General features: G+C 43.2%; 1 protein-coding gene across 1 annotated transcript in view; it reads right to left on the bottom strand.

Moving 5' to 3' along the window:
- The window catches only part of ASTN2 (astrotactin 2), an 843256-nt gene that overhangs the window by 706352 nt on the left and 117673 nt on the right, over positions 1–19231 (bottom strand). The window contains exon 2 of the mRNA XM_023531046.1: positions 10933–11120. Within this exon, the coding sequence (XP_023386814.1) occupies positions 10933–11118 (186 nt within the window). The 5' untranslated portion in view covers positions 11119–11120. The remainder of the gene's footprint in view (positions 1–10932; positions 11121–19231) is intronic.

Genomic DNA, 19231 nt, shown 5'->3' on the forward strand with positions numbered 1-19231 from the left:
TGGCTCCCACAACATGGGGCTAGAGGCCTGCTGAGTGCAGCTCACAGCTAAGGAAGGTGCAGAAAGAAACACACACATACACCATCATAAGAGCTAGATGGCAAGTCCAGCTATGTCACGGACCTGCCACACGTGTCATTCTCGGAAGCCTATAGGCTTTGTTTCTGCATCTGTTTTCACTCTAAAATAAAGGAGTTGGATTAGATGAGTTTAACAGGGATTTTTGTTTTGTTTTGTTTTGTTTTGTTTGAGAATTATGTCAGAAATTTCCACTTTCCTCACTTTTAAGTGTTCGTGACCAGAGAGGACCAGCTGTCTCCTTCCACAGTTCAAGGTGAGGCCTGCCTTGACAACACACAGAGTTGGGTAATTAGATGATTATGGAGATGGACCCTTAAAAGATCCTTACTCTTCCTTGCCCCTGTAAGAAGAAGAGATACTACAGCGTGAGAGGTTGCTGAGGATCAGGAACTTAAAGTTAATTCTGGGCTCGGGCACTGGCTATGTGAACTTGGAAAAGAGTTGTCTTAACTTTCTACATGTTGGTTTTATCATTTGTGAACTAGACACAATAACAGCAGTGATATTAATGAAACTGATGATACAACATTTGTGTAGTACAATTTTACCTCATTTTAATTCCAGGAGGTAGAACCTGTTATTACCACCATTGTATAGTGGAAGAAACTGAGGCACAGAAAAGTAATGTAACAATGTCACACTGCGAGTCAAGTGGTGAGGCCAGGATCTAACTCATTCGGCCTTGCTCCAGAGTCAATACTTTGTCTTTAACTCTTTTATTTTGAAATAATTACAGTCATGAGTAGTTGAAAAGTTAATTTAGAGAGTTGCTATATACTCTTCACTCAGCCTCTCCTAAAGTCAGTGTCTCATATGACTAAATAGGAAATCAAAACTAGGAAATTAACAATGATAGATACCATTAACTAAAATGCAGATCTTATTCAAATTTCAGAAGGTTTTCCACTAATGCCTTATATTGGTTTAGGATCTAATCCAGGATCTCACATGACATTAAGCTTTCATTTCTCCCTAATCTTCTCTTATCTGTGACAATCCCGCAGACTTTCCTGTCTGTCACGACCTTGAGTTTTGAAGAGTGCCAGTCAGTTATTTTGTAGACTGTCCACACTTTGTGCTCAACTTACATTTTCTCATGATTTGGATGAGGTGACACATTTTTGTCAAGAACACCACAGACATGGCATGGTGCCCTTCTCAGTATATCCTATTGGAAGATTCATGATGTCAATGTGTCTGATTTCCAGTCGTGTTAACCTTGATTTAAGTGATGTAGTAAATTGGATGGTGGACCCCAAAAAGCTATGGCCACATCCTAACTTGTAAAGGTCACCTCAGGTGGAAAAATAGAGGGCCTTTGCAGATGTAATTAAGGATCTTGCAAGGAGGAGATCCTCCTGAATTCAGGTGGGTCCTGAATCCAATGATAAATGTCCTTATGAGACACAAAGAAGAGAGGACACAGAGGAGGTGATATAAAGACAAAAGCGGAAACTGAAGTTATGTAGCTACAAGGCAAAGAACTCCTGGGGCCACCATAAACCAGAAAGGCAAAATGGGCTGTCCCCAAGAGCCCCCCAGAAAGCACGCAGTCCTGCTGAGAGCTTGATTTTGGACTTCTGGTCCCCAAAACTGTGACGGAAAAAATTTCTGTTGTTTTAAGCCTCTCCCCTCCGCCAAGTTTAAGATATTTTGTTATGGTAGTCTTAGTCAGCTAATACAAGGGTATCCAACCTATTTCTCCACTGTACAGTCATGATCTTTCTTTTGTACTTAAATTTCCAGGGGAGTGATACTTCTACACTCTGCAAATATCTGCTTCTTCTCGAAGTTTCACCCGTTAATTTTAGCACACATTAGTGAATCTTGTCGGCAGTAATTATTACAGTGGTTATTGTGTAATGGTGATTTTCCATTTCCCTCTTTCCTTCTACATTTATTAATTGAGATTCTGTTGTAAGGAAGAGCTATCTCTTCCATCCCATTTATTTATTTAGTCAATTATTCTTAATAACTCCTGCCCAACTTAGCTCAAAGAATGTTTGTGAGGGCCAGCATGAGGGTGAAATTAGGAGGAAATACTTTAAAAGGCAAAAGAGAAAAGAAAAGGACCTTCTCTCGCCCTGTTCTAAGACACTGCATGTGTCTTTTATCACGTATTTCCCTCCTCGGCCCCATGGATGAGGGATACACAGCCTCACTGAAAACTCATGAGAAAGGAAGAGTCAGAGAAGTTTAAGAATGTGTCTAAGGGCCAATAGCAATAAGGGAAGGAGTCACAATTAGAACCCACATCTGTCTGTCTCCATATCCACATCATTTCCACCAAACCGAGCTGCTTTCTGAGGATCAGAGAAAGGGGAGAAAGGAAGATTAACTGAAGGGGGAGGTAAAAGTATCAATGTGTCCAAAATTAAACTCACCTCCCGTTTTTACTGTGGGCAGACTCATGTGTGAACACTACACCGCACATGCGCATGCACCCCATTCATTCACCTGGTGTTGTCAGAATCACATACGAAAGCCCCAGGTTCTTGAAGGAAAACAAAATGGGGAACAAGAGGCTGAAGCAGAAGAGGTGAGGAGTAGCCACCAAGGGGACATTTACCTTGACTCCTACCAACCTGTCCGCCCCTCCGCACTTTCCTTCCCGGCACTGCAGCCCCACCCACCTTCCCCTCTGCAGCCTCTTCTCAGATCCACAGCCTCTGGTGGCCCACCTCACCCCCACCTGGCCTCCGTGTCTGCCCCCACTTCCTCCTCATGCTCCTACTCACCCCTAGGGCCCCACCCTTCACCCCTCCAGTCCCCCTCCACCGCCCAGTCTTGGGATGGGGTCTGATCTGCCCCACTCCCTCTGCTCTTTGTCTTTCCCTGTTTACTTCTCTCTGTGCCGTTTCCTCCGTGATTTCATTTTCCACTTCCTCTTCCTCTGCACCTGCTTCTACTGCTAAATCATTTTCTGTCTGTTCTTGCTAATTTCCCTCTATTTTTTTACATCTCTCTCATTGTCTTTGGCTCTCTTTTTCTCAATTTCCCTTTATCTCACTCTGTCTCTGGGAGTTTCTATATGCCTAGTATAGAAGAGTTGCTTAATATTTATGAATGTCTATTTTTCCTGTCGGTGTTTCTGTCTGCCTCCGTCTGACTTCTATTATGAAGACTTTTTTTTTTTTTTTTTCCTTTTCTCTTCTGCATTCCCATCCTGCATTCCATTTTGGCCAGGAGATTCCAAGGAACTGCTTCCAGGCCCCCTTTCCTAAGTTGCCTCTTGCCATCTCTAGATGCCTTTGTAACCTTTTCCACTTGGGCTTGATTGTTGGCCCGGACAAACACTGTAGGGATGGGCAACCCCCATTTTCTGGCCTCCTTTTCTCCATTGTTAAAATGAAGGTGGGGTACAGTTTATTGCTGTTTGCAATGGTTGACATGCCCACTCTCTATACAGGATTACATACCCCCACATTGCAATGGCTTTGGCCTTGGCCATGTGATTTGCTTTGGCCCACAGAATGTGACAGAACCTATGTCTGAGCATTAGCTTTACAAGGCATCCTAGGTTTCTGCTAGCACTTTTGTTCTCTGCCATGAAAACCAAATGTCTCAGACTGGGGCTCCCCTTTAGCCAAAGTTCCAGAATGAGAAGACACACAAAGCTAAGCCATGGTGACTACAACTGCCGACATGTAATGTGCATGAGGAATAAAGTACTGTTTGGTCAGTCACTGAAATTCATAGTGATTTGTTTGCAAAATAAAGAAGTGAAAGCCGAATCATATACGAGAGTTGGATTCTGCAGGCTCTAAGGTAATTTCAGGTCCAACATTTCAAACATATTTTATAGTTCTATCAATTTGGGAAAATATAGCCAAATGTTTTCATGTGCATTATCTCATTTCAGAGTTAGGGTTTTAATTTTATTTCCATTTTGCAATGGCCAAAAGAGAAGCTTAAGAGAGATGAAGCCTTGTCTAAATCTCTACAGCTAGTATGAGGTAGAGTCTGAGCTCGAAACCAGGGCTCCTGACAATAAACTCAGTGATCTCTCTGCTTCCCTCTGCTTCATCTTTAAATGTTGGGTTTATTCTCCTAATTCACCCATAAGCTTAGTTAGAGATCCTATAGGTTTTTTGTGAACCCTTGTTGAGGCCAGTCAAGGATAAGCTACAAGGTTCATGTGATTTACACCTTTATTTATTTTGTGAGTGTGTGTGTGATTTTAAAAATTCTACTCTCTGGGGAAAAAAAAAGTAAATGAGATTCACGAGTTATGGCCCACTTACATAAAAATGTACTTGGGATCATTGTAATATCAAATTTCATCATGTCTTGGCAACTGATATAAGCTCGATGATCTCAATTTACATATGGGGATCTTAAGGCTAAGAAGGGAAAGTGACTTGCATAGGTCACGGAGCACATGAGTGGCAGGGCTGAGACACCTAGTCCCAGGTCATAGTTTGTCGTACTATGTGTATCACATGGTTTTTCCACCACTAGACTTTCGCTGCCTTCCCTTTTAAAGTAATCCCTGCTAGTGAGGATGCTTCTCACAACACGCTGTCTTCTTTCTGAAAGACTTCTGGCTTCTGTGATGGCTTGGCCTCTCCTACCTTGGTTACCCTGGGCATCCTTCAATAATATCACATATAAATAACACAGCAATAACACTTATTGTTATCAGTTAAATTATAGCTCCCCCAAAAAAGATATGTTGGACTCCTAAATCCCAGTATCTCAGAATGTAACCTCATGTGGAAATCGGGTCTTTATAGAGGTTAATTGGGTAGGCCCCCATCCAGGATAGTTGGTGTCCTTATAAAAAGGGGAAAAATTGGACAGAGAGACAGACATGCACACAAAGAGAATGTCTTGTGAAGACTGCACTTATACTGCCAGAGGCCAATGAACTACCAGAAGCTGGGAGACTGTCCGGGAACTGATCCTTCTCTAGTGTCTTCAGAAGGAGCATGGCTCCGCTGACACCTTGAACTCAGATTTCTAGCCTCCAGAACTGTGAGACAATACGATTTTGTTGTTTGGGTCTCTTAGTTTGTGGTACTCCGTTCCAGTGGCCCTAGGAAACTAATAGACTTATAAATAGCAGCGTGCTGTCACTTATGAAGACCTCACTATGTGTCAGGCTCTAGCACATGTGCTTTGTGTGTATCTTCTTAGTTAATCCTCACAGCAGCCCCCGTAGGTAGGCACTTCATCCTCACTCTGTTCCAGATGCGAAAATGGAAGCAGAAAGAAGAAATGCACCCAAGTCACATGGCCAGTAAGTCAGATACAGAGCCAGAATATAAACCTTGGGACACCAAGCCCTCAGTTCTTGTCATGAGTTACATTCTCTGTGCCTATATTTTCTCAAAAGTAGAGCAGGAGTAATAATGATCTATTGAATTAGGATTGTTGTAAAAATTAAATAAATTAAATTTGTGTCAATTACTATAACAGTGCAGTTAGCATTGTTAATTTAAGGTTCTTCAGTATTGATTATTTCCTTAAAACTTTTCTAGCTAGTTATTGTTCTTCCTGACATGTAATTCCCAAAAGTAAACACAGAACCTCAAAAACTAGCTGAACAGAAAACTAATCTTTTATTAATACAATTTAAAATGTAAGACCGCTTTTAGCAGTGAGATCCTATAAAGTTGGCTTCTTCTGTACTTGTGGTTGATTTTTTAAAAGCTTTTTTTCTTTGTTTCTTTCTTTTTCGAAAGTAGGATTTTCACTGTTAGATTTAGTAGGCAACTAAACCATTATATGATTGAGTGATTAAATCAATAAACTAAGAAATGCATGATATGCCATGAATAAATAAATGCAATGGTTGAGGAAGTGATCTAATTCATTTTTCAAAGACAGATTTAAAAAGTTATCCATCCACACATCGCACAGATCCTTTAAACAAAGCTACTGATTGAGAATGGTAATAATAATTTCTCAGATTTATGTGACATTTTATAATCCTTAAAGTAATTTTTGTATATTATTATATCATAGAATCATAGATCTTCTAAGTTGGAAGCAACTATAATATCTATCTAGTTTAACTATTATTCCTCTCAAAATACTGATGAATAGAGCTCCTAGCCTTTGTTTGCATACCCACAGAAACGAGAAACTCACTACTGCCCCTGACCCAGTCCACTCCACTGCTGGATAACTCAAACACTTTGAAAGGTTTCTCCTTTGTCCAACCATGAACAAGTATGTTGGTCCCTCATAACCACTCCCCACACTGGGGCTCATAATCATAAATCTGCCCAATTGTCTGCGGGATGGTCCCTTTGAAAGAAATGTCTTCTCCTCTCACAACATCAATCAAACATTTCCTTTCATTGCCTTTCTCAAAATATTTTGTCACCGATATTGTCACTACAGCTAACCTTTTAATAACAATTACCACTTTCCGTGCATGTCGGGCACTGCGCCGTGCAGAATTATGCCCAAGAGCAAAGACTTTCAACTTGGACCGACAGGAGTCAGAATCCCAGGTTCAGTGCATATCGGTGATGTGAACTTGAGCAAGTTACAAAACGTCACAAGTCCCAGGTTCCTCATCGACAGTATCTGCGTTACAGAGATATCAGAGCAATGAAATGAAATAATGAATCTGCTGCACCTAGACTGTGTGGGACACTTGCATGTGCAACCTGACTGGAATTAGAAAAAATCTAAGAATTGGGGAATATTACATCAGTTTTTTACAGAAAATTAGGTTGATTTGGCCGAGGTCATAAAGCTAGCGACAGAGACATCGTCCAACCTTGGAGTTGACTTCTAAGTCATTATCTCCCTTAAGACAATCATGTAAGGAGAGAGTCTTTGCAAGAATTCGCCTACGCTATCTTATAATTTAAGCCGACGACTAATGCCCAGAGAAGAGAAATTGTGGTCTACAAAGGATAAGGGTGGAGATTCTGGAGTCAGCCTACATAGAGTGAAATACTGGTTTTACCATTTAACGTTTGTATAACCAAGTCATAACACTATTGATTTTATTAACATATCGGGTTTCTCACCTATGAAATAAACATAATAATAGTACCCACCTTGAGATTTGGTGTGAGAATTAAATGTAATAATACATGTAAAACAAAATTTGCAACACTACCTAGCATATAGTAAATAGCCAATAATTGCAGGTATTATGATTATCTCTCTAGATCAATAGCAAAATAGCAGCAAAAATAACTAAGCTCAGTGTCTTCTTACTCCTAGATTCGAGTCCTTTAAACCTTGTTGCCATGGTAACATTAATAGCCACTGTTATAATGTGCCCATGATGTGCCAGACTGGATATTAGGTACTATTTATATATTTCTTTCACTCTTCTCAATAACTTTGTGAGATTGGTAAGATTGTTTGTGTTTCATAGATAAAACTGAGGCTCAGAGAGGTGAAGGGACTCTCTCAGGGTAAAAACATCAGAAAACAGGAAGCAGAAGAGATAGCGAATTCCAAACCTCTGCTTTCTTCTCTGCATCTTGCTGCCCGCGTGGCTGAGGCAGGCACGTGATTGCTCAGGCAGGCACGTGATTGCTCAGGGTAGCTGAAGCTGAAGCAGTGAACTAGATAAAATGACCTTCCACTCTCTCTTTCTGGCCTGGGTCCACTGAAAATCTCTTTATTGCATGACCCTTGGGATAGTAATAGAAGCCACAACCTTCTGGGACAAAGTTGATGCTCAACTCAGGTCTTCACAAGCCCAAAAGAGTAAGCTGGTTCCACTTTAGAGGCATGGATTATAGCAGGTTCCAGTGACTAGGCTAGAGCTGGTTGTCCTGCATGGTCAGGCAGGATATTTGTACTAAGAAAAGGAGATAGAGACCATTGACCCTGACCTCCAGATTTCTTTGAGATTTGACTAAATGATTTGGGTCCTCGCAAACCATCTCAGATCAAAGATGAAAACAATGCAAAATTTGACAGAGTGAGAACTGTGGTCTCATGAGCAGCCATGTGACATGAGTTTGAAATCTTGGGAAAAGCCTTTTCTTAGAATTGCCCTTTTGTTAGCCACATAGCCTTAGGCAAGTCAATTAGACTCATTGAGTCTCAGACTTCTCACCTGTGAAATGGGGAGTCAGATCTCAGCCACTATGAAGGCCACTTTGAATAGCTGCCTGGGAGGATGGGGGAAGCAAACACTCTTTTTATTCCTGCTGAATTATCTGTGGCCAGAATGGTAAAACCAGAGCCTAAGCCACAGAAAGGCCTACTCTCCAGGCCAGCCCCTCTGACTAGCTGGGAGATCCTGGACAAACCCTAGCCTATATTTGGACCTCGCTTTATCAACCTATGAAATGAAAGGATATAATACATCAGCATTTCTCAATAATAAAAGTACTTCTAGTAATAAAAGCTAATGATCTTATATGCCAAGCTCCTCTCATCCAAGGGCTTGGTGCACCTATACAATACCCTCATATTAGTATAACCCTCATTTACAGATGACAAAAACAAGCCACAGTGGAGTTACAGATTTTGCCCAAGATCACTCCAAGTGTTAAGTAAGTGGCAGAGTGTGGCTTTACATCCAGGCACTTGGGCTCTGGAATCTATGCTTATGACCTCCATGTCACCCTGACTCTAGATAGAAGGGAACATTCACTGAGATGTGTCTTACTTCTGAGAGGCTGGACTGCCTTCAGTAGATGCCCTGGGGTTCAAAGTTTCCTGAACTGGACTCTGCCCCTGAAAGTATGACAAGGACAAAGAAGAGCCGGATTTGGGAGCCCAAAAGAAGGAAAAGAACAGGCAGAACTGCAAAATGGTAGTCTTGGGCCACTTTAGCTGATGGGTAGGGAGGGTCTGGAATGTACCAACCTCCACAGGACCCGCTCTGCCAGCTACATTCTAAATTCAAAGAATTTCAGAGACAGTTGGGTCTTTGTAAGTTCTTTTCAAGCTGAACTCACTGAACAGAAGGGAAAGGTGAGGCATACCTATGGTCCTTGTGGATACAGTCTGATTTAGTGGAACTAACACTGGCCTGGAGGCTGAGAAAGCCCATTTGAGGTCATTTATAATTGAGATAATACTATCTAGGTTACTGGCTTATGGCAAGGATGTGTGTAAGTAAATTGCTGTGCCAGAACACAGAAAATGCTTAATAAATATTAGTCAAAACCGAGTCTCTTTCAAATGTTTAAAAAAAAAAACAGCAGTCACACCCCCTCAGTCCTTCTTAACATCTGATAACGCCCATGCTCCACAAGGAACTCAGCAAGTACCCTGAGATGGTACTTACAAACTTGCACCCCAAAGTTAGCATACAGGTACTCACTTGGCTTGACATGTGGCTGAATCATTCTCTAAATATATATATGGGGAAAGTCTATCACACTCATTCCATGAATAACACAAAGGCCTTGATTTGCTCCTCCACGTGATGTGCATGTGTTAGGTCCAAAATTAACATTGCTGTCTGGTGGGCTTTGTGTGTGTTTTTCCAAAAAGAGAAAACTTTCAAGCTCTTACTCAGCCCTAATCAGAATGCACAGTGCCAGTTGAAGAGAAACCCGGAGAAGAGAGACCAAAGCCAAGGTCTGCTCCACAGAAGACTTTCAAACAAACAAACGAACAACAAACAAAATCAAAAAACTCTTGACTGTTGAATAGGAGACACGATTGAAGAAGTAGGTGGTAGCTTTACTTGGGTGGGTGGCCTTCGACCAGCCACTCCACCTCTTCCTCACACAGAGGCTGGGAGTAACGTTTCCTGCCCTCATCCTGCAGGCAGAGCTGTGCTCAAGGACACCAGGAGGAAACGATGTAAGAGGGCTTCAGGACCGAAAAGCACTAGGGGAACATCGCTTGTAGCTATTATCTGATCTCTTTTCTGGCCAGTTAGACCCTGTACATTCTGCACATTAAATTTATATTTTTTTTCCATCTACCATGCAAAGTCATTAATTACAGCTTTTTAAAGAAACCATTACGATGAACCCACATGCAATTTGGACTACAATTCAAGTGATTTCAGCCCTAGTAGCCTTCGTTGAAGAGATAAGAGACTCGGAGAGTTCTAGATGGTGGAAGGCCACGCCACCTCTCTGTGTCTAGAACTTTATCTCCGAGATGAAGTTCTAGAGGTGGCACACCTGAGTTCATGAATTCTTGGAAAGAACACAATGAGAAAATGTCCTTCAGTGTGCCCAGCACAGTGCTTGATAAGTAGTAATCATTAAATTCTCACACCGAGAGAAAGAGTGTACAGACATCACACAGGTTTTACAGCCAAACACGCTTAAGTTTGAAGAGCACCTCCCTCTCTTACTAGCTACGTGACCTAGGATAAGTTTCTCTGCCCTCTTTGTAGTATTCATAACTGTAAAGTGAGGGCAGCGAGGGTCTTCCACGTATAACTGTACCAGCTGTGCCCAGCCGAGCTCCGGGGGCCACCATGTAGTGCTCACGCTGCAGGGGTTATTGTGAAGGTTAAAGCACCTGGCACATCAAGGGCATTTGGAAAAGGGCAGCCCCATTCCAATTTTGTTCCGATTTTGTTTGTTCAGTCGTTCTTGGAAAGGCCAGTTGTATTGAACTTCAGCCTTTAGCAAAGCAGGCCAAGCACGTGACAGATGTTAAACAGCTATTCCCAGAGATGCCAGCCAAAAGGCCAAGGAGTTAGAGACCCTTTATTTTCTTCTCTGAAGCACAATTAGTTTGTCACAGCTGACAGATGATGGATGGGTGGGTATGCATCAGTCCAAGTGACACCATGGAATCTATTTGACCTTCTCTTTATCATTCTAACCTCACATTCGGCCAGCTCTTCCCCTCCATCTGCTGACATTCCCCTGCCTCTCTCCATCCTCTCTCCACCTCACCCTCCCCTGCCCCCCAAAGCCCTCCGCCTTGTTCCCACTCACTCACCATCACAGAAATGTGGAGAATGTGCATCTGCTCCTCTACAATCTCCGAGGGCTCCTGGAGTGTAGGGGCGGTGGCCCGGGCCAGCTGCCCAGAGCTGCTCATGGAGACGTGGAAGTACAAGGTGCCGTTTTCCAGCCACTGCTGTCTCCAGTGCACCAGTGAGATATCAGCTGCTGTGCCCGACATCTCTGCAAGACAAGACCCAGGGCACTGGGTGAGCTGCATGCCTGGCCTCAGTGCTCCAGAGAGGGAAGAAGCCATGCGTACTCAGGAGCTCAGAAGGCACCTGCTTTGCACCAGGATGCCTGTCTTCACATCAAATCTATGAGCCAGAGGTCATCACTTCCCTTTAGAGTTCAGTCAACTGTGGCCAAGATTCACCCCAAGCCGCAGAGTGGCAGAGGCACGATCTGAACCCAGGTCTGCTTCTGCCCTTTTTTATGGCACTATGCACGATACGGTACTTCCTTCGACTCCAACAGTGCGGTAGAAGTAAGCACGAGGGTGAAAGCGCTTACACTCTTCTGAGGCAGTGGAACTAGAAGAATATGAAGGGAGGACACAGTGAGAGCCGTGGGAGTTCAGAATGTGACCTCCTCAGACCCTGAGCTGGAAGAACTCATGGCAGAAGAGCAGAACTTCAGAGCTAGAGAGAAACCAAGAGAAGAGGCCCAGCCAAGGTGCCTCAAGGTCATCCACTATGGGAAAGGAGTTTAGCAAGTGGGTTGTTCTGAGCCTGTTTCTACTGCTTCGATCAGAGCAGCTCCATTTTGGGGTAGTGGATGTGCTGCACTCCCAAGCATTAGGGTCTTGGCACAAAGGTTTCTGTGACTTAAAAATACTTGAAAAGGCACTGCCACTGCCATTGCCTCACCCCAATGTTCTCAGATAACCAATGGGAAGTAAGTCACCAAACTTAAAATTCTTAACTCTTGCCTCTATGCAATATTTCCCTCTGTACATCCTTGTTTTAAAAGATCTTTTTAATACTACTTCCATTCTGCATAATCACACCAACACAGCCTCTTGTCAAGTAGAAAGGTGATGGCACAAGGTACCAAATGTATCCTTGGACTGGGGTCATAGAACCTTTTCATAATGTTGTCTACTAGAGGGGTGTATCCCTGAAAATGTCCTAGAAGGACAGACCTATCAGTGTGTCTTGTGAAGAAAAGGGAAGGGTGGCATTGTTCTTGGAGGATTAATTATCAGGTCTTCACTCAAGTGAGAGTTACCTAGGAGACAGAGGCAATCCATCAGTAGACAAGTAGCCTTAATAGTGTCTGAGGCTTGGAACTTTGGATCCTCTCCCTAGGACAGGGATCTGATCTAGAGGCAGTATTCCTACAGTTCCCAAAGTCCTCGTGTACACACACACACACACACACACACACACACACACACACACACGCGTGCTTGAGGACTGATGGGGAGGCTGAGTTAGAACTTATCCGATCAGCTCTCCACATTCCTACTACAGCCCCTATTAAATCTGGTGACACTGAATGCAAAAGAGTTGCCTTGAAGACATGAGATGATGTTTGCCCACCAAATTCTACTGTATTATTTTTGTATCATCCATTCTCAGTAGACTAACTCCTTAGGGTTCACAATCAAAGGTCCTTAGGGGAAGAGCAGTTGGAACTTGGTAAATTCTATAAAAAGTTAACTATAACATTTATCATTGTTATTATTCATACGGCAGGTTTTAATTCACCCTTCAGCTGTTCTGGAAAAAAACCTTGAGACATCCTTGACTGATTGCTTTCTCTCCCACTCCTGACCCAGTCCATCAAGAAATCCTTCAGAAGCCATCCAAAGTTCAGGCCTTCTCAGCTCCTCCTCTGCAGGCACCTGGTAGGCCAGGGCACCATTATCTCTTGCCTGGCTTCCTGCAAGGGCTTCTTAATTTGACTTTCTTCTACCTTTGCCTCTTCTGTCTAATATCAACAAGAAGCCACAGGAATCCTGCTACAGCACCACTCTTTTGCTCTAAACCTTCAATGTCCTCTCACCTCATTCTATGTAAAACACAAAGTGACCAGAACATAGTAAGTTATTAGTCCAAGTGCAAACCTGCTTGGGTTTCATTTGCTGCACCAGGAGTTGAGCAGGGCCAGAAATAATCACAAAAGTTCATCAGCTCCCAGAACATGGGCCCCAAAGGACCCCAAGAGCTCAAAGTAGGGCCTTAGGACAGAAGACTGGATAAGTGCCTGGTCTGTAAAGCAGGTCTCTCCCCAGCACCTTCCTCCTCTCACCATCCCACCTACCAGCCTCAGCACCTGAGGCCTGGACAGCAGCTTCTCAGGCAGCCAGCCAGCTGGGCCGAGGCAAGATGAAGACATCACGGTAAATGGCCTTGCTCAATACCTCACTCATTTTTCTCTCAATGCATAAAAGCCCAAAACCAGAGGCCCAGGGAACCCAGGAATGAGAGTTGCCTCTGGAAATAGTAGTTTCTCATTCAGCAGCTCAAGGAGGATCCATGTGCCCCTCGGTGGGCAGCATTTTCTGTACTAAGAGTCCCTGGAGTGGCAGAAAGTCCCAGCGCAGGCCATGTCAGGTTGACACAGCCTGGTATAGATGGAGGCAGAGTAGGTGGAGGGATGCCTGCTGAAATCTACAATCCCCACTCCTAGAGCTCCCCTCAGCCTGTGCCTGCAATCCCAGGATTATGCGTTCGGATTGAAAAACGGAGGGTCACAGAGGGTTAATGAATTGCTTAAGGTCACTGGTGAGTTTGCGCCCAGCTGGATTTCCAGTCCACACAACTCCTACTATGCCAGTTGCTCTTACAATGTCTTCCTTTCCCTGACTAAATTAGCCCATGAACCAAAACTAGATTGAACTCTTTGTTTGCTATGGTGATGACTGCACAGTCAGCAGACAGCAAACGTTAAATGATAATAACAGCGTGTGAAACACAGTAAATATTGAATCACAGAGAACAGCTCCGGACTTACTCTATTACGAAGAAAAGAAACTGTTGCTGAGGTGGGAAGGAGGGGCGCGCAACCTCAAAGAGAGGTTGATGGAAACAGAAGGCCTTCATGCGTTCATTCATTCATTTGTGTTTCTTTATTCCTTCAACACACTTTATGAAGGACCTTCTCAATTGCAGGCAGCTTAGCAGCTCAGAATATGAAGTGAAATGAGACATAGCTTTGCCTTCAGGAAGCTCACAGTCCTTTGAAATTCTACCCCTCCCTCTCTCCCATGTCGCTGACTCTCTATTTAATGCAGCCCAGGACATTGTGTATTATCCTGACCCACATCCTACCATCATCCCCTCCTCATGTGCTCCAGCCCTGCAGGACTTAAAACAGTCCTTCAAACAGGCCAGGCTTTCTCTTGTCTCAGGGCATATATGCTCCTGTCTCATCTGTCTGAAACTCTTCACACAGAGCTCACAAGCTGGCTTCTTCTCAGCATTTGTCTCTCAGTCCAAATGACACCTGCTCAGAGAGGCCATGCCACTCTTAGCTGAAGTACTCCTCTCCACACACATCCACTCTCTATTATATCCCCTTTCCAAAAATTCCTATAGCACTTGTCACTATGAGAAATCTGCCTTATGCATTTTCTTGAATATGTATTTAATGCTTGTCTCTCCAAGAGAGCAGGGACCTTGCGTGTCTCATTTCCTGCCGTATCTCAAGTACTCTGAAAAGTGCTAATCACATAATAAGTGCCCGTAATAATTACTGAATCACTAATGATGAATACGCACACGTGCATGCACACACACACACATACACATGTGTATTTACACATATCCATAATAAGATGAAGAAGGTAGCATTAAGTCTCATTAGAGAATTGAAAGAGTAGGTAAAGATCTATTGGACACTTGAAGATGATCTCCTAGCCTGGAGATCAAGAACTATTCTAATATGTGGTGGTATGAGCATTGTAGGGATGGGCATATCATTAGCCCTCAGAAGAGAGAAGGAGGCATAGACATGGGCTGAGTGGCTGGGCTTCTCAAAGCACTGAAGCCACATGTGTAAATAGGAGTGAAACAAAATGTCAGGTTGGAAATGTAGTTCAGACACAGAGTTAAGGGCTTTGAATGGCTGGTAATAGAGAATATTTTTATTCTGTATGCAGTAGGGAATCAGCAGAGTATACTTTATCAGTCCTGTGTCCATTAAAAACAGGTCAAAGAAATAGTAGCATAACCAAAGCCAGCTCTTGAAATTCCCTGCTGATTGATTTTCCAATTGCATTCTCCCTTTCCTCTTCCCCTAGTCCTTCCATATAAACATTTCATTGAAGTCTTCAAGTCCTATTACAATCAAACTTAAAGCAAAGGGGACTAAACGCATTTGGTCGGGAATCAAGGCGATTCCCATAAAGGCAGATTATGCTGACATGATGAATATAAAATGAAACAGCAGATATTAAAGTGGGAGAATTGGTGCACCATGCCTTCCATCTATAGGCTGACTCCAGTGGCTGCCTCCCTCCCACTACGGAGATCTTGATTTTATATTGGAATCATAAAGAAACACAGGAATTGCCTTTTCTCCATTCACTGTTCTCCCTGCATGGGCTGCAATTTGTGAAATATTCAATAGGTTCAGATCCCCTCAACCCCCCTGCTAAAGCCAAGCTAAAGGATCAGCCTTCATCAGTGATTCTGGGTAGACCACCATTCTGCCTCAGCAGCCACAGATGCCTTTCGGCCTCCTGGAAAAAAAAAAAAAATCCCAAAGGCATGTTGTGCTCTTAATTGGCTTGTTCTTCCTAATCTATGGCACTCATTGCATTTATATTTAATTCCTGAAGGTCATTATGAAAATAAGCAGCTCTTCTGATCACCAGCCATGTAGGTAACATCTCCCAAGTGGCTCACTAATCCGCCTTCTGATTCCACGGCATCAGATGACCCTCCAGCCTATTATTTGCAGAAGGCCTGAGAGCGTGCTCCTGCTGAGTTTCCAAACGGTCTTTGCCTCACTGGGGGGAAGCAGACGTTATGTGAGATGAACTTGCTGCCTAGGCAAAAAGAGTTGGGGAAGTTGGCCCCACTGACTTCTACCACCCCTGCCATTAGCTGTCCCAGCACTCATGGGTGGTTATCTCCATGCAGCAAGCCCTGACGAATAGGGCTGGGAAGTATATCTGAAACACACACGCCCTCATTTCCATCTCTGAAATGGTTGCCTTAATGAAAACCCTTATCATCTCTTCTGTGGACTGCTTCAAATGGCTCTGTGACAGTGAAGGTTTTATCAGAAAAGAGACACTGAGTAAGGACACTGAGAAGTGTTTAATGATGGGACCATTTGCAAAGGCTGTGAGTGTATATTAGAGTTCTCCAAAGAAACAGCACCTATAGGACATGATAGATAGATAGATAGATAGATAGATAGATAGATAGATAGATAGATAGATAGATAATAGATACATAGATACATAGATACATAGATACATAGATACATAGATACATAGATACATAGATACATAGATATAGATATAGATATATATGGAGAGAAATTTATTATGAGGGACTGACTCACATGTTTACAAAGGCTAAGAAGTTCTACAATCTGCCATCTGCAAACTGGACACCCAGGAAAGCCAGTGGTGTAACTCCAGTCCAAATCCAAAGGCCTAAGAACCAGGGGAGCCAGTGGTATAAGTCTCAATCTGAGTCTGAGTCCAAAGGCCTGAACACAGGAGAGCTGATGCCTGAGGACAGGAAAAGATTGATGTCCCAGCCCAAGCAGAGAGCATACTGGTCTGTCCTCCACATGTGGGTTCCATTCAGGCCCTCAAGGATTAGAGGATGTTCGCCTACATTGATGAAGTCCTTTCTCCTTTACTTGGTCTACTGTTTCAAATGCTACTCTCTTCCAGAAACGCCCTCACAGACACATCCAGAAGTCATGTTTTACCAGCTCTCTGGAAATCGCAGACAAGCGCAAGGCAAACCAATGATGAAGCACCTCGAGGTTGGCAACAGCAAGAAGCTATCACCACTCTACACCTGAAGGGGCAAGGGGAGGGAGTTATAAAACCCTGAAAGGGCTACGGCTATAGGAAAGGGCTGCCAGATGGGAGCTGTGGCCTTTAGTAGAATAACACAGCTACTGACAAGGCATGACCACCATGCAGCTGGTAGGGTAATAAATGCTCCAACCTCCTTCTCCTTCCACTTGCCAATCTCCTACAGGTGCCTTACATGGGCCAATCCCAACCAAACACCCAAACAGTGAAGTAAATCATACAGGTCCGCCTTCCAGGGCAAATGGCAGGGAGTGGGTCTCCAGGGGCAAATGGAGACTACCCAGAAGGCCCCAGCTGTATCCCTACCTCCAGGTTTCCTCTCTTCCAACCATCCTTCAAATGGCTCCTGGGATTACATTTCTAACTTATAAATATGGTCATGTCAGTCCTTTGCTTCAACCTTTGAAAGACTCTTGATTCCTCTCAGAATCAACCTAATTTTATGAGCCCGGCATCTGCTTTTCTCTCCTGCCTTATCTCGTTTCATTCCTTTCCTTGCATTTATATGTTAAATCTGCTAAACTATTTATGCATTCTCCCATATACGCTATGCTGTTTCCTAACTCGGTCTTTTAGAAGATGTTTTTTCAGAGTCTGAAATAACCTTCCCCGCTAAACCCCATTCCCTGCTCTGGGATATTTCCCTGACCTCCATAAGAGATACCCATTCCTTTAGTCTTCCATAGGGAGAAAACACTGCATGTTGCATAATATCACAGACTCTGGAGACCAACTGCATGAATTTGAATCCCTACTCCCCTATGTTCAAGCTGTGTGTCTCAGGATAAGCTCTTTAGCTTCTTTGCACCTCAGTTTCTTCATCTGCCAAATGAGAATAATAATAGAACCTGCCCCATAGAGTTGCTGTGAAAATTAAATGAGGTAACTTAAACAAATTAGCTTTAGCATTAATCTTGATCCTCAGGAAGCATATATGACATGTTTGTTATATATCACTTCATATATACCATTATTGCACCCTATTTTACCATTATCCTGGTCTTGGTATTTCTCTATGTTAAAATAATCTGTTTACACTGCTGACCTCTCTCAATGGACTCTAGCGCAGGGACACATCAGAGCCATTTGTGTAGCCTAGTGCCTGACATAGTGTCCCAATACAAAGTAGAGGAATCTACAAATGTTTGGTGAGTTGAGTCAAGCTGCATATTTGAATTCAGGTAGGCATCCCCAAAGACCAGAGAGAAGAGATGATAACTCAGGACGTCAGGATGTCAACGGTGGCTTGATTCTCATATATCGACACTATAGAAATTTATTTAACACCTGACTCAAATCTAGGCATCCTAGATAATACAAACAAAAAGAAAGAACTTTAACTTTCAAGGAGCTTGCATTCTCAAAAAAAGAGAGGAAATTTATAGAGCAAATAGACAATCATCTGATTCTGTTTAGACATAAGCATGTGTGAGTACAGCTAAAAAGAAAGACACTGGAAGATCAAGAATGGCACTCCTTAAACGGTGGGATTCGAAGTGATTTTAATCACGTTCTGATTCATTTTTTTCTACATTTTCTACACAGAATATATATTATTGCTGTAGCAGATGCAAATATATGCTCATTCTAAAGATTCATTTAGTCAACCAACCTTTTCTGAGCTACGGCATTGAAGGATTCTATCCTCAGAAGCTCAATCCAAGGAGTGGAGAAAAGGCATGCTATAAGTAGCTATAAATCAAAGTAGGAAGCTGAGAGGGGGAGAGATAACTTCTGGTTAGATCTAGAAAGTCTTCATGGAGGAGTCTTGAAGAGTAGGTAAGATTTCAACAAGTGGTACGGCACCGAGCATTTCAGACGGAGGAGTGGCGCAAAGGCAAGGAGGCAGGGGGGTTGCAAATGTGCAGAGGGGTGAAGTGGGAGGACGCCATTAGAAAACGCCGAGGCTCATCCCTACGGAGGAAACAGATAAAGACTTCCATAGCACGTCTGTAGGGAGGAAAGTATAAAGGGGGCTACCAATTCTTACCTGTGAACTTTCTCTTAGCAGAAAAAAAAATAGTGCCAGGTTCTACTTAGGTAGGACTCTCATGCCATCAGACCAAGCCCTAGTTCAGAGGCTAATGAAGATCTTTCCATGCCATAAATTAAAATGTAAAGATGGATGGATTGAAGGGAGGAATGGATGGATGGATAAATGGACAGATGGATGGATGGATGGACAGATGGATGGACAGATGGACGGATGGATGGACGGATAGATGGACAGAGAGATACTTCTCAGTTTCTCTGATATAATCAATAATCACACAGTTCGGGT

Source organism: Pteropus vampyrus, unplaced genomic scaffold, assembly GCF_000151845.1.
Source record: "Pteropus vampyrus isolate Shadow unplaced genomic scaffold, Pvam_2.0 Scaffold61, whole genome shotgun sequence".
Classification (NCBI taxonomy): domain Eukaryota; kingdom Metazoa; phylum Chordata; class Mammalia; order Chiroptera; family Pteropodidae; genus Pteropus; species Pteropus vampyrus.